General features: G+C 41.1%; 1 protein-coding gene across 1 annotated transcript in view; it reads right to left on the bottom strand.

The window, feature by feature from the left end:
* Positions 1–8,785, bottom strand: part of LOC115156801 (phospholipid phosphatase-related protein type 5-like) — a 74,614-nt gene extending 65,829 nt beyond the window's left edge. The window contains exon 1 of the mRNA XM_029704502.1: positions 8,107–8,785. Coding sequence (XP_029560362.1) covers positions 8,107–8,310 — 204 coding nt within the window. The 5' untranslated portion in view covers positions 8,311–8,785. The remainder of the gene's footprint in view (positions 1–8,106) is intronic.
* Between the last annotated feature and the right edge of the window lie 17,630 nt (positions 8,786–26,415).

The raw sequence follows: 26,415 nt of genomic DNA, 5'->3' as shown, positions 1-26,415 counted from the left end.
TGAGTGACAGTAATGAGACAGTTGGATAGAAGTGCTTAACGGCACAGAGGTGCAGGGTAGTCAGACTCAGTTTGGGAGAGGGGGAGATGAGGTAAGGACTGACCTAAAGCCTGCCCTGACTCAGTCTATCACAAAGTCAGAGCTCTGATATTACGTTTGACCTTAAGTAAAAGTATCTTACTTAGATTGTAATTTACTCAAGTAAAAGTAACCCTCTTTAGAAACTACTCAGGCAAAAGCAAAAACGTATCTGGTCAGAAATCTACTTAAGAACTAGTTTTTTACAACTTATGGTAAATTGTGAAAGCAAACAAAAAGATCAACAACTTGCAATTGATTTTACATTAATTTCCTTATTTAAGCCTGCCAGCACCATTTTGCAGATGTCCTCCAGCACAGGTAGGCTGTACAGTTTCAATTACGATCTTATTCAAAGTTGACTTGATATCCAAGCTCTGATGCTGGTCATTAGTAGCCTACCAAACTTGCTAACTGCCTGGTACTCGGCACTATTGTCCCTGTAATCACTCTGACATTAATGCAAATGTACTATAAAATTGAATCAAACACTTCATGAGAGCCCATGAGCTCATATTGAGCAACATTTCTACAGGCTATGTAAATGCACGAGAAAAAAAAAGAGGCGGATCCCATCAGCTTTCTAGGCTAGGCCTACTACAGTGAGGGAAAAAAGTATTTGATCCCCTGATGATTTTGTACGTTTGCCCACTGACAAAGAAATGATCAGTCTATAATTTTAATGGTAGGTTTATTTGAACAGTGAGAGACAGAACAACAAGAAAAAAATCCAGAAAAACGCATGTCAAAAATGTTATAAATTGATTTGCATTTTAAATGAGGGAAATAAGTATTTGACCCCTCTGCAAAACATGACTTACTACTTGGTGGCAAAAACCTTGTTGGCAATCACAGAGGTCAGACGTTTCTTTTAGTTGGCCACCAGGTTTGCACACATCTCAGGAGGGATTTTGTCCCACTCCTCTTTGCAGATCTTCTCCAAGTCATTAAGGTTTCGAGGCTGACGTTTGGCAACTAAAACCTTTAGCTCCCTCCACAGATTTTCTATGGGATTAAGGTCTGGAGACTGGCTAGGCCACTCCAGGACCTTAATGTGCTTCTTCTTGAGCCACTCCTTTGTTGCCTTGGCCATGTGTTTTGGGTCATTGTCATGTTGGAATACCCATCCACGACCCATTTTCAATGCCCTGGCTGAGGGAAGGAGGTTCTCACCCAAGATTTGACGGTACATGGCCCCGTCCATCGTCCCTTTGATGCGGTGAAGTTGTGCTGTCCCCTTAGCAGAAAAACACCCCCAAAGCATAATGTTTCCACCTCCATGTTTGACGGTGGGGATGGTGTTCTTGGGGTCATAGGCAGCATTCCTCCTCCTCCAAACACGGCGAGTTGAGTTGATGCCAAAGAGCTTCATTTTGGTCTCATCTGACCACAACACTTTCACCCAGTTGTCCTCTGAATCATTCATATGTTCATTGGCAAACTTCAGACGGGCATGTATATGTGCTTTCTTGAGCAGGGGGACCTTGCGGGCGCTGCAGGATTTCAGTCCTTCATGGCGTAGTGTGTTACCAATTGTTTTCTTGGTGACTATGGTCCCAGCTGCCTTGAGATGATTGACAAGATCCTCCCGTGTAGTTCTGGGCTGATTCCTCACCGTTCACATGATCATTGCAACTCCACGAGGTGAGATCTTGCATGGAGCCCCAGGCCGAGGGAGATTGACAGTTCTTTTGTGTTTCTTCCATTTGCAAATAATCACACCAACTGTTGTCACCTTCTCACCAAGCTGCTTGGCGATGGTCTTGTAGCCCATTCCAGCCTTGTGTAGGTCTACAATCTTGTCCCTGACATCCTTGGAGAGCTCTTTGGTCTTGGCCATGGTGGAGAGTTTGGAATCTGATTGATTGATTGCTTCTGTGGACAGGTGTCTTTTATACAGGTAACAAGCTGAGATTAGGAGCACTCCCTTTAAGAGTGTGCTCCTAATCTCAGCTCGTTACCTGTATAAAAGACACCTGGGAGCCAGAAATCTTTCTGATTGAGAGGGGATCAAATACTTATTTCCCTCATTAAAATGAAAATCAATTTATAACATTTTTGACATGCGTTTTTCTGGATTTATTTGTTGTTATTCTGTTCAAATAAACCTACCATTACAATTATAGACTGATCATTTCTTTGTCAGTGGGCAAATGTACAAAATCAGCAGGGGATGAAATACTTTTTTCCCTCACTGTATATGTATTTCTCAACTTTCCTAATAACAAGCACATTGCTTATATTTACAACAGAAGTATAGCCTATCTGGCTGGCATAAAATGTTTTTACATTTTTTTTAAATGTAAACTTTGTTTAACTGAACCACGCGAAAAACATCCTCCATTCGCTATTTAAGTGCATAGATTACTTTTATTCCCGCTGCCCCTATTTCGATACAGGTGCATGATAATGGTCCATTCTAAATCAAAACAAATTTCACACATATATGATTTAGTATATGTAAAGACAAGATTAAATCAAGAATAGTCTGATGGGTGACAATATTAGCCTATCACTTGTGAATGATGCCCAGCATAAGAAACAATGCCTTTTTTTGTGACTTTTTCGAATTAGTCGCACACCTCATGTAGCCTAGCCCATAGGCCTGTATGTTTTGATAAGGTTTGTATCACAACTAAAGTGGCCAAATAACTTCATAAAATTAAGCACATTAATCCTCTTTACAAGTGGTGCAGAACCTAACTGGCATACATAAGCAGCATGTGAGTTTCAAGTTTGGGGAAGATCATTTTCACCATAAAAATGCGCTTTTATAATAAAAGCATAAAAATGTGATAATGGAACATTCGCGCTTATAGCCTACTACCGTGTGCGCATTGCAATATCTTCAATTACAACTCGGGAATTGGATAAGGACACTCGCAATTGCGTCCCCAATGTGTCTGTTTTCACTTGTAGCCTGTGAGAAAGACCCGATCACGTGATGGAGAGTCATGAGAGTGAGAGGTAATTCGGAGCGCTCAGCACTCAGGGAGAAGGGCACACAGGCCACTGGTTGCAAAAGGCATGGATTTTTTAAGGGTGCATTACGCCCACACAAAGGGGATGCTGCCGTTAAATTCTAGGCATTATCAAGTGCTTGTCAAATTGTGAATGAGTGACTGATCTAGTGTGTACAGCCTGCGCAAAAAACAAAGCAGAACTGATGTCTTCAAGCAACTTTTTTCGATTCATCTTTAGAGTCATATCATGCAGCTTTACAAGGTATTAAAAATCAAAACATATAGCCCAACGTTTGTATAAAAACTAAAGTTACATTAATAACTAAATTAAGCATCTGGAATACCTATTTCTTTGTTAACCGCTCAACACAGAATAGCTGTATGTGCACACTCCCTCAAATCGTTTGGAGAAAATATCCTTTCTATTTTATTCAGCTTTGTTCAATTGTATTCTTCATACTATTAAAAAATGCCAATCTTGTCTGCTAAATTAACTATTGTAGCCCACAGCCATTTGGCATAGCCAGATCTGGACCTAACATAAGGAAAACTCCGAGTATGCTATTCTGTTCTTCTGAAATATACTACATTTTCTTCAATCAATTAGCTTAATTTCTCAGAGATCAAATTATATTTCAACTAAATAATGTTGCAGGAGTGATAATCTTATGTTTCTAACTACAGAAACTATTTCAGGCTTGCTGAAATGACATGGAACGACCCTGTAAGCTAACAGACTCAGGAGACCACTAAAGATGACCACATCTTGACAAATGGACCATATCTTGACAGATACAAAGAGATAAGTGTAAGAATATGGGTAAATTCATAGACAGGGTTTGTCTGTGTTTTTCACAAATAAACCAGATAGGTTTGGCAAATGGCAGTGCAAATAGGCAATGGCAAATAATTATACTTATTATCCTTGTTACCCAATGCATCTAGCTGTTTTTTAAGCCTGAATCCAAAAATAGCAGAGTACAGTACCTGCATGATTATTAACAGTTACATTATGCCTAGTAGTTCTATTTGGCCATATGGTGTCACGGTTGTCGTTAGAAACGGAGGACCAAAACGCAGCAGGGACATGTATACTTATCTTCTTTATTTACGGGAAAAGAAGGAAAAAACCAAACAAACACGTATACAAAAATAATAATACGATGAACGACAAAATAACAGTCTTGAAGGCAACACAGCAATCCAAGAACAATCTCCCACAAATACACAGACAAACACACCCAACTAATATAGGACTTCCAATCAAAGGCAACACCAAACAGCTGCCTTCAATTGGAAGTCCACCCCAATTAACTCAACATAGAAACACACTTACTAGACTACACATAGAAATACATAAACATAGACCATAACTCAAAACCCGGAAATAATAAATCAAACGCCCTCCTAACTAACACACCACCCTGAACCACATAAAACAAATACCCTCTGCCACGTCCTGACCAAACTACAATAACAATTAACCCTTATACTGGCCAGGACGTGACATATGGTGACTTCATTATTCCTTTCGGACATCTTCTTCATGCACAGACGTCCATTTATTTATATGCGAAATTACCCACTTGGCACGTTTACCTTTGGTTAAGTTGTCAACTAACGTTAATTCAACGTGAAATAAAATAAAAAATTCACCATGTCATTGGATTTAGGTAAAAAGTTGTGTAAAAAAAGGATGAAATGCCCTTACTTTAATGACTTTTTGCTAGTGCTGAGTGATTCACTGAAAAGTTGGTTACTTTTTGTTATTTAAACAACTAATTGACTGAAATAAATTAGGCAAAATTATTTGAATTCCATTTCAATTGTTTCTATTATGTAACCTCAATGCGCACATTGCAGTTTCTTTAGAGATAAATCAGATCAATCCCGAACTGTGCAATATAGTAGGGAGTTGTAGTTTCCAAAAGACCAAAATTCGACATAGTTTAGCTCAGAAAACATGGTAATTAACTACATAATCCATTGAGCACCTACTTGTCCAGTATGTGTTTTTTTTTATTCCTGTTACATTAGGTTAGTGTGGGCCAGACAGAGAGGAGAGAGAAGAATGTGTGATAGAGAGGGGTTGCTTCATGAGGTATCTATACTTGAAAATACATTATCTAAGTAATTGATAGTTGGTATTCAGCAGTCATAAAAGTATGCCTTATTTACTTTGAAGAATTACTAAAATAGTGATTTTGGCAGCAGCTCTAGAGAGATGATGATGATTTGGAATTAAATAATAAAGTAATCAAATAAAGCAAATGTAATGTACACAACCAGGAGTTGGAACCAAAATGATCTGAAATAAAATATAAACGCAACATGCAACAATTTCAGTTACAGCTCATATAAGGAAATCAGGAAATTGAAATAAATTCATTGGGCCCTAATCTATGGATTTCACATGACTGGGAATACAGATATGCATCTGTTGGTCACAGCAAAGTTACTGGATATTGGCGGGAACTGGAACATGCTGTCATACACGTTGATCCAGAGCATCCCAAACATGCTCAATGGGTGACATGTCTGGTGATTATGCAGAACATGGAAGAACTGGGACATTTTCAGCTTGCAGGAATTGTGTACAGATCCTTGGGGCCATGCATTATCATGCTGAAACACGAGGTGATGGCAGTGGATGAATTGCACAACAATGGGCCTCGGGATCTCGTCACAGTATCTCTGTGCATTGAAATTGCCATAAAATGCAATTGTGTTTGTTGTCCATAGCTTATGCCTGCCCATACCATAACCCCACCGCCACCATGGAGCACTCTGTTCACAATGTTGACATCAGCAAACCTCTCGCCCACACACGTGGTCTGCGGTTGTGAGAACAGTTGGAAGTACTGCCAAATTCTCTAAAACGACATTGGAGGCAGCTTATGGTAGAGAAATTAATATTCAATTATCCTGCAGTCAGCATGCCAATTGCATGCTCCTTCAAAACTTGAGACATCTGTGGCATTGTGTTGTGTGACAAAACTGCACATTTTAGAGTAGCCTTTTATTGTCCCCAGCACAAAGTGCACCTGTGTAATGATCATGCTGTTTAATCAGCTTCTTGATATGCCATGCCTGTCAGGTGGATGGATTATCTTGGCAAAAGCTAACAGGGATGTAAACAAATTTGTGCACAAAATATGAGATAAATAATATTTTTGTGCATATGGAATATTTCTGGTATCTTTTATATCAGCTCATGAAACATGGGACCAACACTTTACATCTTGCGTTTATATTTTTGTTCAGTGTATAGAACCAATCGTTTGGTTCTGAACAAAACCATAATATTTTTCATTCTGTTCCACTGTTCCGACAGCAAAATAAAGTTCTGAACCGGTTAGAACAACCAAAAAGTACCGGTTTATATCATTCCTTTCTGTTCCTTTTTTAAATATTTTTTTTTTACATTTAGCTCAACATTAAATTACTTCACCAATCAGTGTGGATAGAGCAGGATGCTGTGGAGCATTAAGAGCTTATTACATTTTTCCGTAACAGCATGGTTTAATCATAATGAAAGATAAATGAACACACTGCCAGTTAGTGTAGGGCGCAAGATTCAACTGAAATTGTGTAGGTGAGGAGAGGGCGAGAGAGGATAGAGGAAGCTTGCCTTGAAGCGCTGGGCATTTTGTGATGACATGCATTATCTGAATTTGGCCCACAGAATATACCTAAGCAGGAGCGGCTTCTATGGAGGAACTTTGAATGTCTTTGAACTTCCGAGTTGGTTTAACGTTGGACCAGAGCAAACGTTAGCTAGCTAGCTAGCTACTGTCGTTAACAAGCTTGTGAGTGCAGCACAATAACTAAAATCACATCTTACCTTTTTGTAGTTAATAAACTCAATATGAAACGTGATAACTACAGTATCCTTAACTAGCACTTAAAAAGTGAATGAATTATTTTAAACATTTCTCCCTAATTTCTGAATCACGCTTGTAGTGTCATCAGCAGGCAACAGTAACCTACTGTGTGCTTCGGAGGGGAGGGGCATGTAGCCTACACACCCCCTGGCACAAGATTTCCAGCTGGCAGGCAGACGCTGGAATACGTTTCTGAGTGACAGAGTGAGGGCTTTGCATAGGCTCTTTGTTGCTATTTTTATGGGATTGGAAATAAATGCACGGCACGTTAAATAACGTTTAAGCGGTTCCCATGCTTTTAATATAATGTTACTCTTTCGGAACAGTATAGATCGCTTCCGGTTTGTGTTTTGTTCCTCAAATAATTTTGTTCTTTTCCAGTTTTAGGTTATGTTCCCTGAACCATTCTAACCCTTGTATATAACAACTGAAATATTTTATTAAAGTACTGTCATATGAATAAACTATGTTTAATAAGTGATAAGCAGTAATGGGCAGTCACTACCATCATGGGGCACACTACCATCATGGGGCTTTTATTAATTGTTGTATACTGTGTTGTTACAGCATTCAACCCACAAAATGTATAGTGCATTTAATGTATTAAAAAAACGATCAAAACCGAAATTGAAAACCGTTATATATATTTTTTAAATAATTGAACCAAACCGACCTCAAAAAGCACTAATAACTCAGCACCACTTTTTGCAAATCCAGTTAGTTTTCCGCATTGATTCAACTTAATCACATATATTTTTGTTGTTGAAATGACGTGGAAACAACGTTGATTCAACCAGTTTTTGCACAGTAGAAAGTTACATGTAATGAAACACCTGAAAACATCCAGGGGGACTGTCAAAAGGGTAGAGTACAGCGGGTGCTACACAGTATCAGCCATGTAAAAGCAACGGGGATATATTGTATGTCTTATCAATAAGATATATGGTTGGCACGACTAATTTCCGTCGATTCATTACCAATGTAGAAAAACACATATTTTATGTTTACCTAGACAAATTGCACCATTGAGGTCTGAATACCTCTTTCCCAATGGAGACCTGTTCAACTGCTACTGTTGTAACCTAAAGTTGGACATTTGTGTGGTTCATCCCTATGCAGTTGGTGTGTCCATTAGTTTATGCCTTCCTTATCCAAATATTTGACCATTTTCCAAAACTCACCAAAAGCAACGGCAATCCGCAGACCACTGCGTAAAGTATGGCAGGAGGTACAGCGCTGGACGCCTCGGGTCCATGGTAGGGCTTGGTGTAGGCATTGTCATAGCAGAAAAACCCTTGGACGTGCACGTTGAAAGTGTCGGTGTACTCAAAGTAGTATGCCAACATGACAGTCCCAGCCATGATCACCAGCTGGAAGTAAAGCATGGTCACAGAGGTGAAGCGAACTGAGCCCTACGAGATCCACAGGCATCAGAAAAGCCCAGTTGAATGGAACCCCCAGCCGCCCGATTTTTAGGCTACTGCTGTAACCCGTCCAGTACTCCACCTCGCTCCGCGTTCCAACCACATATATCTCTCGCTACTCCCTACTACAATGGAAGATAATCCATACAACATTGTGTTAGGTGAACTGGCGAGCTCAGTCTTTACACCGCTCAGAGGTCCATGCGAGGGTGAGCGCTATGATAGAGAAAGAGTGTGGAGCGGGTTGGGAACATGAGCGCGTGGGATGGTATAGACTTTCCTTCCGTGGCGTGAGAGATAATGCGTGGAATGTACGGAACCATAGGCATGCAGACTTCTTACCGCCTTGAGCGATGATGAGTGACAGTGCGCGCCAACCATGAGCATGAGCCACAGGATCTTGCTAATGTTCATGTGTCCGGCAGCTACATCTGTAGGCAACTAGATTCAGCTAAAGTCCGATTTTTGTCGGAACGAATGTTTGGGTGTTGGATAATAATAATTTGTCCACCTCAAATTGACCACAACTAAGCCCAAAAGGAGATTGTATTTGAAAATAACATAATTTCATACCTTCATTGCATTTTGAGACATGATCAGATATGTCTCTTATTTTTTTGTGGGAATTTTGGGGACAGATTTCCTATAAAAATTAAACACATTTTTTGGCTGAATTCCTAGTGGTCTTTTTGACTAAAAACAAACAAAACATTATTTTACTAAAAACCCTGGGGGTCCACAGTTTGTCAGTGTTTAGCTGGACCAAAAAGTTAGTGATGTTTTTTGATCTTCTAAGCTGTGCATTTCAGGTCATCCTGCCAGCAAAAACAAATCATATGGACAATGTTCTTTGCACAAACACACGCCTGGTCATCTCGCATGGAGTGAGAAAAGTCTCAATGTTTTGTCTGTATAATGTCCCACAATCCATATGAATATTCACCATAACTCACAAATAAAATCATGATCTGTGAATATATACAAATATTTCACAAATAAAACCATGATCTGTGAATACATTAAAATGTTTCTCAAATGAAACCATGATCTGTGAATGTGTTCAAATGTTTTTCAAATAAAATCATGATCCGTATATGTATATATTCTCAAGGCTCAGGAGAAGACCCAGATGCCAAAAGTTTCGATGTAACAGAAGTTTATTACTACAACAGGGGGCAGGCAAAGTCACAGGTCAAGGGCAGGCAGAGGTCAGGGATCCAGAGCAGAGTCCGAAAGGTACAGAACGGCAGGCAGGCTCAGGGTCAGGGCAGGCAGAATGGTCAAAACTGGGAAAACTAGAAAACAGGAACTAGAGAAAGACAGGCGCATGGGAAAACTGCTGGTAGGCTTGACGAAACAAAACAAACTGGTGACAGACAAACAGAGAACACAGGTATAAATACACTGGGGATAATGGGGAAGATGGGTGACACATGTAGGGGGGTGGAGAAAAGCACAAAGGCAGGTGAAACAGATCAGTGTGTGACATATATATATACCAGTGGAGGCTTGTGACTTGAAAAATTGAGGAGGATGGGAGACCCACGGTACAGGCGCGGAACGCACGGAGACGACAAAGTGTGTTTCAAAAATCGTCAAAGACTAATTATTTTAACCTAAAGCATTTAATAAAGACATTTAAAGTACAAAATTATGGGGAATGGGAATGGGAATGAGAGGGCTACTTACACAGTGTTGGAAAGGGATCACAGCAGTGATTGAATGAGGGCATGAGGCATGAGTTGAGGTGTTCAGAGGCTTGACCAGGGCAGGCCAGGATTTGACTGGGAAGACAAAACATTTTAAGACAACACACTGCACAGTTAGACAAAAGAGTTAAGAATGAGTTAGTCCAAGCAAGGAATAAAATCATTGATGTGTAATAATGTGATTTTAAGTGATTAACTTCTTTGGGATAGGGGGCAGTATTTTCATGGCCGGATAAAAAACGTACCCAATTTAATCTGGTTACTACTCCTGCCCAGAAACTAGAATATGCATATAATTAGTAGATTTGGATGGAAAACACTCTAAAGTTTCTAAAACTGTTTGAATGGTGTCTGTGAGTATAACAGAACTCCTATGGCAGGCCAAAACCTGAGAAGATTCCATACAGAAAGTGCCCTGTCTGACAATTTGTTGTCCTTCTGTTGCATCTCTATCAACATTACAGCATCTGTGCTGTAACGTGACACTTTCTAAGGCTTCCATTGGCTCTCTAAAGCCGCCAGAAAGTGAAATGGGGTGTCTGCTGTCTCTGGGCAAAGTACAGCAGCTCTGTTTGTGAGTGTTCAGCCTGGGGACAGTGAGACTGGAGATGCGCGGTCACAAGACTTCTCCATTTTTTTCTTTCAGCCTTTGAATGAATACAACGTTGCCCGGTTGGAATATTATCGCTATTTTACGAGAAAAATAGCATAAAAATTGATTTTAAACAGCGTTTGACATGCTTCTAAGTACGGTAATGGAATATTTTGAATTTTTTTGTCACGAAATGCGCTCGCGCGTTCAGTTACCTGAACACATGAAAAAAACGGCGATATAACTATGATTATTTGGAACCAAAACAACATTTGTTGTTGAAGTAGAAGTCCTGGGAGTGCATTCTGACGAAGAACAGCAAAGGTAATCCAATTTTTCTATATGCATATTCTCGTTTCTGGGCAAGAGTAGTAACCAGTTTAAATCGGGTACGTTTTTTATCCGGCCGTGAAAATACTGCCCCCTATCCCAGACAGGGGACCCCCTTCCCGTTCTCATCCCGGTAACGGGATTGCTTGACAAGATAGCAAAAATCGAATAATTTCAATTTCTCAAACAATCAACTATTTTACACCATTTGAAAGATAAACATCTCCTTAATCCAAACACGTCGTCCGATTTCAAAAAGGCTTTACGGTGAAAGCATAAAGTTAGATTATGTTAGGACAGTACATCGACAAAAAATTACACACAGCCATTTCCAATGCAAGGACAGGCGTCACCAAAAGCAGAAAATCAGCTAAAATGATGCACTAACCTTTGACAATCTTCATCAGATGACACTCCTCGGACATTATGTTAGACAATACATGCATTTTTTGTTCTATCAAGTTCATATTTATATCCAAAAACAGCATTTTACATCGGCGCGTGACGTTCAGAAAATGTATTTCCCCCAAAACTGCCGGTGAATCAGTATTACAACTTACAAAAATACTCGGCATAAACGTTGATAAAATATTAAACTGTTATTCAAAGAATTATAGATAAACATCTCCTGAATGCAACCACATTGACAGATTTCAAAATAACTTTACTGGGAAAGCACACTTTGCAATAATCTGAGTACTGTGCTCAGAAAAATACACTACGCAATACAGATAGCCGCCATTTTGGAGTCATCTAAATGCATAAATAGCATTAGAAATATTTACTTACCTTTAATAATCTTCATCAGAAGGCACTTCCAGGAATCCCAGGTCCACAACAAATGTTGTTTTGTTTGATAAAGTTCATAATTTATGTCCAAATAGCTCCTTGTTGTTCACGCGTTCAGTTCAGCTACTCCGAATGTAGGAATTGCGCGGAAAATGTGACAACGAAATGTAAAAAAAAATCTATTTACGATCGTTCAAACATGTCAAACGTTGTATAGCATCAATCTTTAGGGCCTTTAGAACGTGAAGATTCAGTAATATTTCAACCGGACGGTTCCTGTGTCTTGAAAAACGTTTTGGAACACAGGTCCCTTCTCACATGAAGGCGCGCCAATGAAGTGATGTCATTCCCTGGGTTACCAACTTCCCAGCCTTCTCATTCGGTCTCTGTTCATCATAGACGCCTCAAACAACTTTCTAAAGACTGTTGACATCTAGTGGAAGCCTTAGGAAGTGCAAAATAAATCCTTAGTCACTGTGTTTTCCATTGGCAATGACTTGAAAAAAGTACAGGCACAAGATTTTCATTTCCTGCTTGTATTTTTCTCAGGTTTTTGCCTGCCATATGAGTTCTGTTATACTTACAGACACCATTCAAACAGTTTTAGAAACTTTAGAGTGTTTTCTATCCATATCTAATAATATGCATATTCTAGTTTCTGGGCCAGAGTAGTAACCTGTTGAAATTGGGTACATTTTTCATCCGGCCGTGAAAATACTGCCCCCTAGCCCAGACAGGTTAACGGAACTTACCCTCTCGTTGTGTCCTCCTAAAAGCAAATTCGTGCATGTCCTGCTTTTGTTTTTTTGTTTTTCATGTCTTAAAGTAATGATGGACTGTCGTTTGTCTTTGCTTATTTGAGCTGTTCTTGCCATAATATGGACTTTGTCTTTTACCAAATAGAGCTATCTTCTATATACCACCCCTACCTTGTCACAACACAAATGATTGGCTCAAACGCATTAAGAATGAAAGAAATTCCACAAATTAACTATTAACAAAGCACACCTGTGAATTGAAATGCATTACAGGTGACTACCTCTGGTTGAGAGAATGCCAAGAGTATGCAAAGTTGTCATCAAGGCAAAGGGTGGCTATTTTGAAGAATCTCAAATATAAAATATATTTTGATTTGTTAACACTCGTTTCGGTGACTACATGATTCCATATGTGTTATTTCATAGTTTTGATGTCTTCACTATTATTCTACAATGTAGAAATAGTAAAAAATAAAGACCCTTGAATGAGTAAGAGTTTCAAAACTTTGGACTGGTACTGTATATATTAAGCATAAGTCACAAATAAATGCATGATCTATAAATATATTTAACATACAGTAGCTCACAAACAAAACCACATTTTGAACGAATGTGAATGATTTGTGAGCCAATTTTAAGAAATTCCTAACATTTGCAATGTGCATTTGCTCATCAAAGTGTGCGTGTGGATAGCGTCTATTTTACAGTGCATTCCGAAAGTATTCAGACCCCTTCACTTTTCCCACAATTTGTTACGTTGCAGCCTTATTCTAAAATGGATTCAATATTTTTTTTAAATGCTCATCAATCTACACACAATACCCCATAATGACAAAGCAAAAACAGGTTTTTAGACATTTTTGCAAATTTATTAAAATTTAAACAAAGACAGAAATAGCTTATTTACATAAGTATTCAGACCCTTTGCTATGAGACTCAAAATTTAGCTCAGGTGCATCCTGTTTCCATTGATCATCCTTGAGATGATTTTACAACTTGATTGGAGTCCATCTGAGGTAAATTCAATTGGTTGGTCATGATTTTGAAAGGCACACACCTGTCTATATAAGGACCAACAGTTGACAGTGCATGTCAGAGCAAAACAACAACAACAACAAGACTCTTCCTAGAGCTGGCCACCCGGCCAAACTGAAAAATTGGTGGAGAAGGGCCTTGGTCAGGGAGGTGGCCAAGACCCCGATGGTCACTCTGACAGAGCTCCAGAGTTCCTCTGTGCAGATGGGAGAACCTTCCAGAAGGATAACCATCTCTGCAGCACTCCACCAATCAGGCCTTTACGGTAGAGGGGCCAGACAGAAGCCATTCCTAAGTTAAAGGCCCATGACAGCCCACTTGGAGTTTGCCAAAAGGCACCTAAAGACTCTCAGACAATGAGAAACAAGATTCTCTGGTCTAATAAAACCAAGATTGAATTATTTGGCCTGAATGCCAAGCTTCACGCCTGGAGGAAACCTGGCACCATGCCTACAGTGAAGCATGGTGGTGGAGGCATCATGCTGTGGGGATGTTTTTCACCCGCAGGGACTGGGAGACTAGTCAGAATCAAGAGAAAGATTAACGGAGCAAAGTACAGCGAGATCATTGATGAAAACCTGCTCCAGAGCGCCCAGGACCTCAGACTGGGGCGAAGGTTCATCTTCATACAAGACAATGACCCTAAGCACACAGACAAGACAACGCAGGAGTGGCTTCGGGACAAGTCTCTGAATGTCCTTGAGTGGCCCAGCTAGAGCCCGGACTTGAACACGATCGAACATCTCTGGAGAGACCTGAAAATAGCTGTGCATCGATGCTCCCCATCCAACCTGGCAGACATTGATGAGAATCTACTTCAGAGTGCAAACAACCTTAGACTGAGGCGAAAATGTATGTTCCAAGAGGACAATGACCCCAAGCATACAGCCAAAGCAATGCTGGAATGGCTTCAGAACAAGAATGTGAAAGTCCTTGAGAGGCCCAGCCAAAGCCCAGACTTGAATCCCGTTGAAAATCTGTGGAAAGACTTGAAGATTTCTGTTCACCCTTTAATTTAACAGAGTTGAGAAAATCTGTAAGCAAGAACGGTAGAAAATCCCCAAATCCAGATGTGCAAAGCTGATACAGACACACACAAGACAACTCAAAGCTGTAACTGCCACCAAAGGTGCTTCTACAAAGTATTGACTGAGGGTGTGAATACTTATGTAAATAAGATATTTCTGTATTTAATTTTCAATAAATGAGCAAAAATGTCTTAAAACACATTTTCACCTTGTCGTTATGGGGTATTGTGTGTAGATTGGTGAGAAAAAAAATATTTAATCCATTTTGAAGTAAGGCTGTAACAACAAAATGTGGAATAAGTCAATACTTTCTGAAGTCACTGTATATATGGATCATGGTTTCATTTGTGAAACATTTTAATATATTCACAGATCACGGTTTTATTTGTGAAATAGTTTCAGATATTCACAGATCACGGTTTTATTTATGAGTTATGGTGAATATACACATGGATCGTGGGACATTATACAGACACAATATTGAGAATTCTCTCACTCCAGTCTGGAGTTCATTATGATTTGTTCTGACAGGAGGCTACCTCAAGATCAAGCATGCGGTTAAAAACAGATATATAGACTCGGTGACTTTGAGCGTGATATGATCGTCGGTGCCAGGCGCGCCGATTCCAGTATCTCAGAAACGGCCGGCCTCTGGGGCTTTTCACGCATGACAGTGTCTAGGGTTTACCGAGAATGGTGCAACAAACAAGAAACATCCAGTCAGCTGCAGACCTGTTGGCAAAAACAGCTAGTTGATAAGAGGACGAAGGAGAATGGCAATAATAGTGCAAGCTAACAGGCAGGTCACAAACGGGCAAATAACGGCGCAGTACAACAGTGGTCGCAGAACGACATCTCGGAACGCACAACTCATTGATCCTTGTCACGGATGGGCTATTGCAGCAGACGACCACACTGGGTTCAAATCCTATCAGCTAAAAACAAGAAGAAGCAGCTCCAGTGGCTCACCAACACTGGACAACTGAGGAATGGAAAAACATCACCTGGTCCGACGAATCCCGGTTCCTGTTGCGTCATCCTGATGGCACAGTCAGGATTTGGCGTAAGCAACATGAGTCCATGGCCCCATCCTGCCTGGTGTCAATGATACAGGCTGGTGGCACACATTAGGTCCCTTGATATCAATTGAGCAACGTGTCCATGCCCCGAAGAGCTGTTCTGGAGGCAAAGGGGGGTCCGACACGTGCTAAATGGGTGTACCTAATAAACTGTGTATCTTGAAAAGAGAAAGATTTCCCTCTGAAAATAGCCAGAACATAATGGTAAGACTTAGTAAATGTGACTTTAGTTCCTTCTCCCGAATAACCTAAATCCTTCTCTTTATCCTTGGATAGAAAATCATTAGAGACAGAGCTCTGTGAAGATTATATGAAAATCATTGTAATAGTGCTTAAATCCATGCAAATCCAACACTAATGGATGGCTGTAGAACAATAAGAGAACGTTTGCCCAGTGAGATTTGACACATAATTTATGTTTGATTCCTCACTTTGTGTAAAAAGTGAATTAGCAATAGGCTTTATTCTGACTCGGAACATAAAGAGACCACAGTTTGTTATTGGTGGGGAACATTGACTTGCCCATCTAAAGGCCAATAGACATACGTAGTATATCCAATATTGTGTTTATGTCTGTCTGTCTTCTTCTTCTTCTTCTTGTTTACATTGTTACTGCCACTGTCCTCACTGTCTTCATTAATCTTGTTGATCATCATCTTTAACAGTGTTCCCCTACTAACCACTTAATTTATGTAGAGAGGGTTTCTGATGGTGATCTAATGAGACTGCAGCTCCTAGTCCAACCTAAGATGTGCTGTGACTTGTCACAATCCCTCTTTCTAAAAGTTGCGGCTCAGCTAAACAAGCTGAATGCTCCATCATTTATTCAGCAATCTCATTATTATTTCAAAGGAAATTAGGTATTGTTCGGGTGGCAACTCTGGAATTCTTTAATTATTATTCTTTTTTTCACGTAATAAACAAGGCTCACTTTCTAAGCAGAAGTGAGACGATCTGAAGTACAGTAGATTAAGACAGATTAAGATGATGAGTCATCAGATTATGGATGACAAAAATCAGATGTTGATACTATTATGTATTTCCCCTCATTGTCTAGATCACAAGCTTCTTGTGATGACATAACTATCTTGGCTTTTGCTGGTCTCCCTTAGATGCTACAGCACAGACACATGGTTCAGTGGATAGGGACGCTTTAACTGTGAATGAATTGAATGCACAGTACACGAGGAATGAAATACTGTGGGCTATAGTAACAACAAGACTGATGAAGTGCCTTGTTTTACTATCATTTACTACTGTCCAATATTCACCAAGAAAAGCTGACACCACTCATTTTCAGATCACCTTGACAATCAAGCAGATTGACTAGAAGGGAGATTCCAGCGTATTCAGTAACATTTTATACTGTGGAAATGTAACTAAGAACATTTGGCTCTTGATAACAAATATTAATCATGGTTGGTTTTAGTTCCATCACTTTAACAATATTGTGGCATGCCTGTGTGCCCTCTAGTGGAATATGATGAACAAGAAAATGTTTGTGTCCTAGTCCTGACACGATGATGACCTCGCTGTTACTGAACGTCACACTAGAGATTAACTGATTAAAAAACATAATTCATTCTAGTCTCTCATGGGTAGACTTCATAAAGCATCAGACCAAATTACCCTAGATTTTAGTTCTGTCTTAACTGAGATTATATCCAGTCAACAAGTCATATTTCACAACATCAGATCAATGTCACCTTTTCAGTAAAGGTCCACTGCCGGACGCCTGAATATATGTACTAAATCAATTGTTCTCAGGTCGGCACAACAGCAATAGACAAAGAAATGCATACAATCCCGCTAGACCCTTTGCAATGAGACAGGGTAGCCTAAATCTGAGTATGAGATGATGAGACTTGGAATCCAAATAGGGCATGTGGAGTTGAGACTGGATTTGTCACAATGCCTAAAATAAAGCAGGGTACCTCAGTCAGCAAGCAAAACTAAACAGCCATCTTGGTTCAGTTACTGTATGTGTTCTCTATGAACACTCTTGGTGGGATAATGATTTAGTTTGCATTGTTTTATTGCTTTATAGTGACTAAGGCTTGAGTGGTGGCACAGACAAGGCTTGGAGACATTGCAGGGACAGAGAACACACTCTGTGAATAATTTCTTTAACAAATCTGTACAATAATAAGAAGAGACAACAAGGAAAACATTCTCCTCCATTCGCTTCCTGAGAAACCCATCGCACTAAATAATGAATAATGGAACTAGGAAGCCTTCACAGAACAATACGGTTGTGTTGATATAAAGGTACATTTCAGCTTGGAAACTATAGGACTGGTTTAGGGTTTAGCTGTGTCTTTAACTGGAGGAAGCATTGTTTATTCCTCAAAGGACCCAAAGGACACGACAGTCTTATTCTTCATCTTCACATAGACCTAGAGTTAGCTAAACCCAAGGGAACTACACAATCCCTCCTTGTAAATTGTGTGGGTAGAATTGCAGTGTACACACCAACTGACAAGGTCTCAGTGGTGAAATTGGATTTTCAGACACTTCCCTACTGCTGATATGTCCTCTATTTCGGGGGTCTCAAGCTTTGCCCACTGAGCGACACTCCTGTGATAAACTTATTGTCACAATGTAAAAGGTGGTGGTAAAGTAAACAAGGTGTAACAGCGCCAATCACCAATTCAGCACCATTGAAGAAGACCGCAACTGAATCACAATTCCAAAGTTCAGCAAAAAAGGATGGTGGACAGTGACCTTATCAGGAGCAGCCACTTCCCACTAACCAAAACATAAGAAGCCAATATGTGCAGCAGTATTGACCTTTTCAACCCAAACTTTAGAACTGTACATAATAGAGTATAAATGAAAATAGACCTCTCCATTGTTTTTTGGTATTAATTACAATCCCCATTTGCTGCTGCAAAAGCATCAGCTGCTCTTCCTGGGGTCCACATGAAACATGACATAATACATAGTATAGAACATTATTAGTCAAGGACTGAAATACATACATTTAAAACGTCACACATAGCCTACATATCAGTACATACACACAATATCTAGGTTTAATACACAGTACATTGCAAATTACAATATAATATATATATAAAATGGCTGTCTCTTCACAGTCCCCTTTGTGCAGAAAGGTGTTTTTTTATCTGCTTGAAACTGTTTGAACAGATAGTTTGGTACCTTCAACGCATCAATGCTTTGCACAAAGACCAATAGTGAAGCAATCAATCTCTCCTCAACTTTGATCCAGGCAAGACTGACATGCATGTTACTGACACTTTCACTCCGTGTACATCTAAGTGCGATACGTGCTGCTTTGTTCTGGACCAACTGCAATTTACCTACAGTATGTCCTTCTTTGCCGCACATGACCACACAGCTGGGCAGTAGTCCAGGTGCAACAAAACTTGGGCTTGCAGGACCTGTCTGGTCGACTGAGATATCAAGAAGGCAGAGCAACGCCCTATCATGGACAGACCTCTTCCCATTTTAGCAACCTATACGTATATACGTTTTGACCATGACAGCTTGCTTTCTAGGGTTACACCCAACAGTTTAGTCTCCTCAACTTGCTCTATAGCCACATTATTCAATAATAGATCTAAACGAGGTTTAGCGTTGAGCGAGTGATTTGTCTCAAAAATTATGCTTTTAGTTTTTGAGATATTTAGCATCAGCCTATTACTAGTTATCCATTTTAAAACAGACCGGAGCTCTATTTTGTGTCTCATTTATTTATTTTACTGTTGCAGCCAACGTGTATACTGTTGAGTTGTCAGCGTACATAGACACACAGGCTTTATTCAAGGTAAGTGGAAGGTCATTTGTGAAAACAGAAAACAATAATGATCCTTGTTGGCTGCCCTGCGGTACACCACAATCAACTGAATTAACAGCGATACTTAAAATGTATTTGCTATTCCCTTGGCCTCACCCCGCTCAGCCATACAGTTCTTAAATTCATCATCTATCCATGGGCATTTGGCAGTTCTAACAGTCAGTGTCTTGATGGGCGCATGCCTATCAGTAACCGGAAGAAGCAGTTTCATAAATGCTTCAAGAACAGCGTCTGGATGTTCCTCATTACACGCATCAGACCAACAAATATTTTTCACATCTTTGACATAGGAATCGTGCAAAACCTATTGTATGATCGTTTTTACACAATTTTAGGTCCAGTCTTTGGAACTTTGGTTTTTCTAGAAATGGCTATTATATTATGATCACTACATCCGATGGGTGTGGATACTGTTTTAGAGCAGATTTCTGCAACATTAGTGAAGATGCGATCAATACACATGGATTATTAACCTGTTTGGGATAGGGGGCAGTATTTGCACGGCCGGATAAAAAACGTACCCGATTTAAACTGGTTACTACTCCTGCCCAGAAACGAGAATATGCGTATAATTAGTAGATTTGGATAGAAAACACTCTAAAGTTTCTAAAACTGTTTGAATGGTGTCTGTGACTATAACAGAACTCATATGGCAGGCCAAAACCTGAGAAGATTCCATACAGGAAGTGCCCTGTCTGAGAATTTGTTATCCTTCTGTTGCATCTCTATCAAAAATACAGCATCTCTGCAGTAACGTGACATTTTCTAAGGCTTCCATTGGCTCTCAGAAGGCGCCAGAAAGTGGAATGACGTGTCTCCTCTCTCTGGGCGAAGAACAGCAGGAGATTTTGTGAGTGGTCAGGCTGGGAACAGTGACACTGGAGATGCGCATTCATGAGAATTCTAAAAAAAATTCTTTCAGACTTTGAATGATTACAACGTCGCCCGGTTGGAATATTATCGCTATTTTCCGAGAAAAATAGCATAAAAATTGATTTTAAACAGCGTTTGACATGCTTCGAAATACGGTAATGGAATATTTAGAAATTTTTTGTCACGAAATGCGCTCGCGCGTTACCCTTCGGATAGTGACTTGAACACACGAAGAAAACGGAGCTATTTGGATATAACTATGGATTATTTGGAACCAAAACAACATTTGTTGTTGAAGTAGAAGTCCTGGGAGTGCATTCTGACGAAGAACAGCAAAGGTAATCACATTTTTCTTATAGTAAATCTGAGTTTGGTGAGGGCCAAACTTGGTGGGTGTCAAATAAGCTAGCTGTGATGGCCGGGCTATGTACTCAGAATATTGTAAAATGTGCTTTCACCGAAAAGCTATTTTAAAATCTGACACCGCGATTGCATAAAGGAGTTCTGTATCTATAATTCTTAAAATAATTGTTATGTATTTTGTGAACGTTAATCATGAGTAATTTAGTAAATTCACCGGAAGTTTTCGGTGGGTATGCTAGTTCTGAACATCACATGCTAATGTAAAAAGCTGGTTTTTGATATAAATATGAACTTGATTGAACAAAACATGCATGTATTGTATAACATAATGTCCTAGGAGTGTCATCTGATGAAGATCATCAAAGGTTAGTGCTGCATTTAGCTGTGGTTTTGGTTTTTGTGACATATATGCTTGCTCTGAAAATGGCTGTGTGATTATTTTTGGCAGGGTACTCTCCTGACATAATCTAATGTTTTGCTTTCGCCGTAAAGCCTTTTTGAAATCAGACAATGTGTTTAGATTAACGAGAGTCTTGTCTTTAAAATGGTGTAAAATAGTCATATGTTTGAGAAATTTAAGTTATAGCATTTTTTAGGTATTTGTATTTCGCGCAACGCGATTCCACTGTCTGTTGACTAGGTGGGACGCCAGTGGAATCGCATTACCGTACTTCGAAGCATGTCAAACGCTGTTTAAAATCAATTTTTATGCGATTTTTCTCGTAAAATAGCGATAATATTCCGACCGGGAGACCTTGTTTTCGTTCAAACACTGAAAATAGAAAATGGAGTCTGCACATGCACGCGCACACCCGTGTCATTGTTCTCAGAACGACCACTTTCCAAAAGCCCTACTGTTTTTCGCCCAGGGACTGCAAAGTCATCATTCCCCATTCTGGCGCCTTCTGAGAGCCTATGGGAGCCTTAGAAAATGTCACGTTACAGCAGAGATCCTCTATTTTCGATAAAGAGGCTATAGAAGGCCAAGAAATGGTCAGAGAGGGCATTTCCTGTATGGAATCTTCTCAGGTTTTGGCCTGCCATATGAGTTCTGTTATACTCACAGACACCATTCAAACAGTTTTCTATCCAAATCAAACACTTATATGCCTATTCTAGTTTCTGGGCAGGAGTAATAACCAGATTAAATCGGGTATGTTTTTTATCCGGCCGTGAAAATACTGCCCCCTATCCTAAACAGGTTAAAGTAGCATTATTTAAAGTGGCATTGTTTAAAGTGAATAGTGATCCATTTATTAAAGTGACCAGTGATTTGGTCTCAATGTAGGCAGCAGCCTCTCTGAGTTAGTGATTGCTGTTTAGCAGTCTGATGGCCTTGAGATAGAAGCTATTTTTCAGTCTCTCGGCCCCAGTATTGATTCACCTATACTGACCTCGCCTTCTGGATGGTAACTGTGTGAACAGGCAGTGGCTCGGGTGGTTGTTGTCCTTGATGATCTTTTTGGCCTTCCTGTGACATTGGGTGCTGTAGCTGTCATGGTAGTTTGCCCCGGTGATGCAATGTGCAAACCGCACCACCATCTGGAGAGCCTTGTGGTTGAGGGCGGAGCAGTTACGTACCAGGCTGTGATACAGCCCGACAGGATGCTCTCGATTGTGCATCTGTAAAAGTTTGTCAGGGTTTTGGGTGACAAGCCAAATTTCTTCAGCCTCCTGAGGTTGAAGAGGCGCTGTTGCTCCTTCTTCACCACACTATCTGTGTGGATGGACCATTTCAGTTTGTCTGTGATGTGTATGCCAAGGGACTTAAACATTTCTACCTTATCCACTACTGTCCCTTCGATGTGGATAGGGGGGTGCTCTCTCTGCTCTTTCCTGAAGTCCACGATCATCTCCTTTGTTTTGTTGATGTTGAGTGAGAGGTTGTTTTCCTGGCACTACACTCCCAGTTCCCTCACCTCCTCCCTGTAGACTGTCTTGTTGTTGTTGGTAATCAAGCCCACTACTGTTGTGTCGTTTGCAAACTTAATGATTGAGTTGGAGGCATGCATGGCCACACAGTTGTGGGTGAACAGGAAGTACAGGAGGGGGCTGAACATGCACCCTTGTGGGGCCCCAGTGTTGAGGGTCAGAGAAGTGGAGATGTTGTTTCCTACCTTCACCACCTGGGGGCGGCCCGTCAGAAAGTCCAGGACAGGGCGGGGTTGAGACCCAGGGCCTCCAGCTTGATGATGAGCTTGGAGGGTACTATGGTGCTGAATGCTGAGCTGTAGTCAAGGAACAGCATTCTTACATAGGTATTCCTCTTGTCCAGATGGGAAAGGGCAGTGTGCAGTGTCAATGCGATTGCGTTGTCTGTGGACCTGTGAAGTGGTATGCTGTTGTTCTCATGTTTCAAGATGGCGTAGCAGTCAGACGTCTTTGTCCTTCATCTTGTCATGTCCCATGTATATACATTTACATATTTTCGCATATATTTTTATATATTTTTTCTTCTTCTAAAAACTCAACCTCAAAACACTCTCCTGCAACCCGCCTCACCAATAAAAAAAAAGTATTATTTACCTCAAATCTGAAATCCACAACAGAAGCTAGCCAGCGGTTAGCCAGAGGTTGGCCAGTTCACTGGCTAACGTTGGAGTTCAGCTAGCCACGGTTGGCGGTCATCAGTTATCCCTTAGCTCAAAAAGCTGTCACCAGTTTTGTACAGCGCGACTCAGACCAGAGCATACCGGACCTATTTTCTCTCCATATCCCCGGATTTCTACTGCAGGCTCTGGACATTTTCACCTGGATCTTGCAGCTAGCTAGCTGCTAGCCGAGTGACTATTGGCTAACGTCGGTCCCGGAGCTAACTTCAATTATTCCGGAGCTATCCAGCTGAAGATTTCCATCAGTCACTCCTGGGCTACAATCACCTATCCGGACCCGTTTTACTGCCGATGCGGAGCCCCATCGGGCCTTCACGACTGGACTACATGACTGGACTACCGACGTTATCTGCCCGAGGGAGTTATTCAACTGGTCCCTCCGTCGCGACGTAACCTGAACGCCCATCTGCGGCCCGCTAATCATTAGCTGTCTTATCGGCTGCTATCTGAATAGGTCTATCGGACAATTTTCTTGGGCCACAGTAACTATTTTGACAATTGGACTGGTCCCCCCTACCACACGGAACCCCACTAATCTACAGGCGGAAACGCACGAGGTGGCTAAAAACAGACCTCCCTCCATCTTCTGCCAGCTGCACCTATGGCCCGGCTAGCTGTCTGAATCTCACGGGATACTTATGATTCCTCTGCTAAGCATGCCTCTCCTTAATGTCAATATGCCTTGTCCATTGCTGTTCTGGTTAGTGTTTATTGGCTTATTTCACTGTAGAGCCTCTAGCCCTGCTCATTATACCTTATCCAACCTTTCAGTTCCACCACTCACACACATCTTCTGGTTTCAATGATGTTTCTAGAGACAATATCTCTCTCATCATCACTCAATGCCTAGGTTTACCTCCACTGTATTCACATCCTACCATACCTTTGTCTGTACATTATACCTTGAAGCTATTTTATTGCCCCCAGAAACCTGCTCCTTTTACTCTCTATTCTGGACGTCATAGACGACCAATTCTCATAGCTTTTACCCGTACCCTTATCCTACTCCTCCTCTGTTCCTCTGGTGATGTAGAGGTGAATCCAGGCCCTGCAGTGCCTAGCTCCACTCCTATTCCCCAGGCGCTCTCATTTGATGACTTCTGTAACCGTTATAGCCTTGGTTTCATGCATGTTAACATTAGAAGCCTTCTCCCCAAGTATGTTTTATTCACTGCTTTAGCACACTCTGCCAACCCGGATGTCCTAGCCGTGTCTGAATCCTAGCTTAGGAAGTCCACCAAAAACTCTGAAATCTTCATCCCTAACTACAACATTTTCAGACAAGATAGAATGGCCAAAGGGGGCAGTGTTGCAACCCACTGTAGAGATAGCCTGCAGAGTTCTGTCCTACTATCCTGGTCTCTACCCAAACAATTTGAACTTCTAATTTAAAAAAATCCATCTCTCTAAAAACAAGTCTCTCACCGTTGCCGCCTGCTATAGACCACCCTCTGCCCCCAGCTGTGCTCTGGACACCATATGTGAACTGATTGCTCCCATCTATCTTCAGAGCTCGTGCTGCTAGGTGACCTAAACTGGGACATGCTTAACACCCCAGCCATCCTACAATCTAAGCTTGATGCCCTCAATCTCACACAAATTATCAATGAACCTACCAGGTACCACCCCAAAGCCGTAAACACGGGCACCCTCATAGATATCATCCTAACCAACTTCCCTCTAAATACACCTCTGCTGTTTTCAACCAAGATCTCAGCGATCACTGCCTCATTGCCTGCATCCGTAACGGGTCAGCGGTCAAACGACCTCCACTCATCACTGTCAAACGCTCCCTGAAACATTTCAGCGAGCAAGCCTTTCTAATCGAACTGGCCCGGGTATCCTGGAAGGATATTGACCTCATCCCGTCTGTAGAGGATGCCTGGTTATTTAAAAAAAATGCCTTCCTCACCATCTTAAATAAGCATGCCCCATTCAAGAAATTTAGAACCAGGAACAGATATAGCCCTTGGTTCTCTCCAGACCTGACTGCCCTTAACCAACACAAAAACATCCTGTGGCGTTCTGCATTAGCATCGAACAGCCCCTGTGATATGCAACTTTTCAGGGAAGTTAGAAACCAATATACACAGGCAGTTAGAAAAGCCATGGCCAATTTGTAAGTCACTCTGGATAAAAGCGTCTGCTAAATGACGTAAATGTAAATGTAAATGTAAATGTAGCTTTTTCAAGCAGAAATTTGCTTCCTGCAACACAAACTAAAAAAAGTTATGGGACACTGTAAAGTCCATGGAGAATAAGAACACCTCCTCCCAGCTGCCCACTGCACTGAGGATAGGAAACTCTGTCACCTCCGATAAATCCACTATAATTGAGAATTTCAATAAGCATTTTTCTACGGCTGGCCATGCTTTCCACCTGGCTACCCCTACCGCGGTCAACAGCACTGCACCCCCCACAGCTACTCGCCCAAGCCTTCCCCATTTCTCCTTCTCCCAAATCCAGTCAGCTGATGTTCTGAAAGAGCTGCAAAATCTGGACCCCTACAAATCAGCCGGGCTAGACAATCTGGACCCTTTCTTTCTAAAATGATCTGCCGAAGTTGTTGCAACCCCTATTACTAGCCTGTTCAACCTCTCTTTCGTGTTGTCTGAGATTCCAAAAGATTGGAAAGCAGCTGCTGTCATCCCCCTCTTCAAAGGAGGGGACACTCTTGACCCAAACTGCTACAGACCTATATCTATCCTACCCTGCCTTTCTAAGGTCTTCGAAAGCCAAGTCAACAAACAGATTACCGACCATTTCGAATCCCACCGCACCTTCTCCGCTATGCAATCTGGTTTCAGAGCTGGTCATGGGTGCACCTCAGCCATGCTCAAGGTCCTAAATGATATCGTAACCGCCATCAATAAGAAACAATACTGCGCTGCCGTATTCATTGACCTGGCCAAGGCTTTCGACTCGGTCAATCACCACATCCTCATCGGCAGACTCAATAGCCTTGGTTTCTCAAATGATTGCCTCGCCTGGTTCACCACCTACTTCTCTGATAGAGTTCAATGTGTCAAATCGGATGGCCTGTTGTCCGGGCCTCTGGTAGTCTCTATGGGGGTGCCA

Source organism: Salmo trutta, chromosome 21 (genome assembly GCF_901001165.1).
Source record: "Salmo trutta chromosome 21, fSalTru1.1, whole genome shotgun sequence".
In the NCBI taxonomy this organism is placed as follows: Eukaryota; Metazoa; Chordata; class Actinopteri; order Salmoniformes; family Salmonidae; genus Salmo; species Salmo trutta.
Note: the sequence above shows the minus strand (reverse complement) of the source record. Positions and strands in the feature narration are given on the sequence as shown.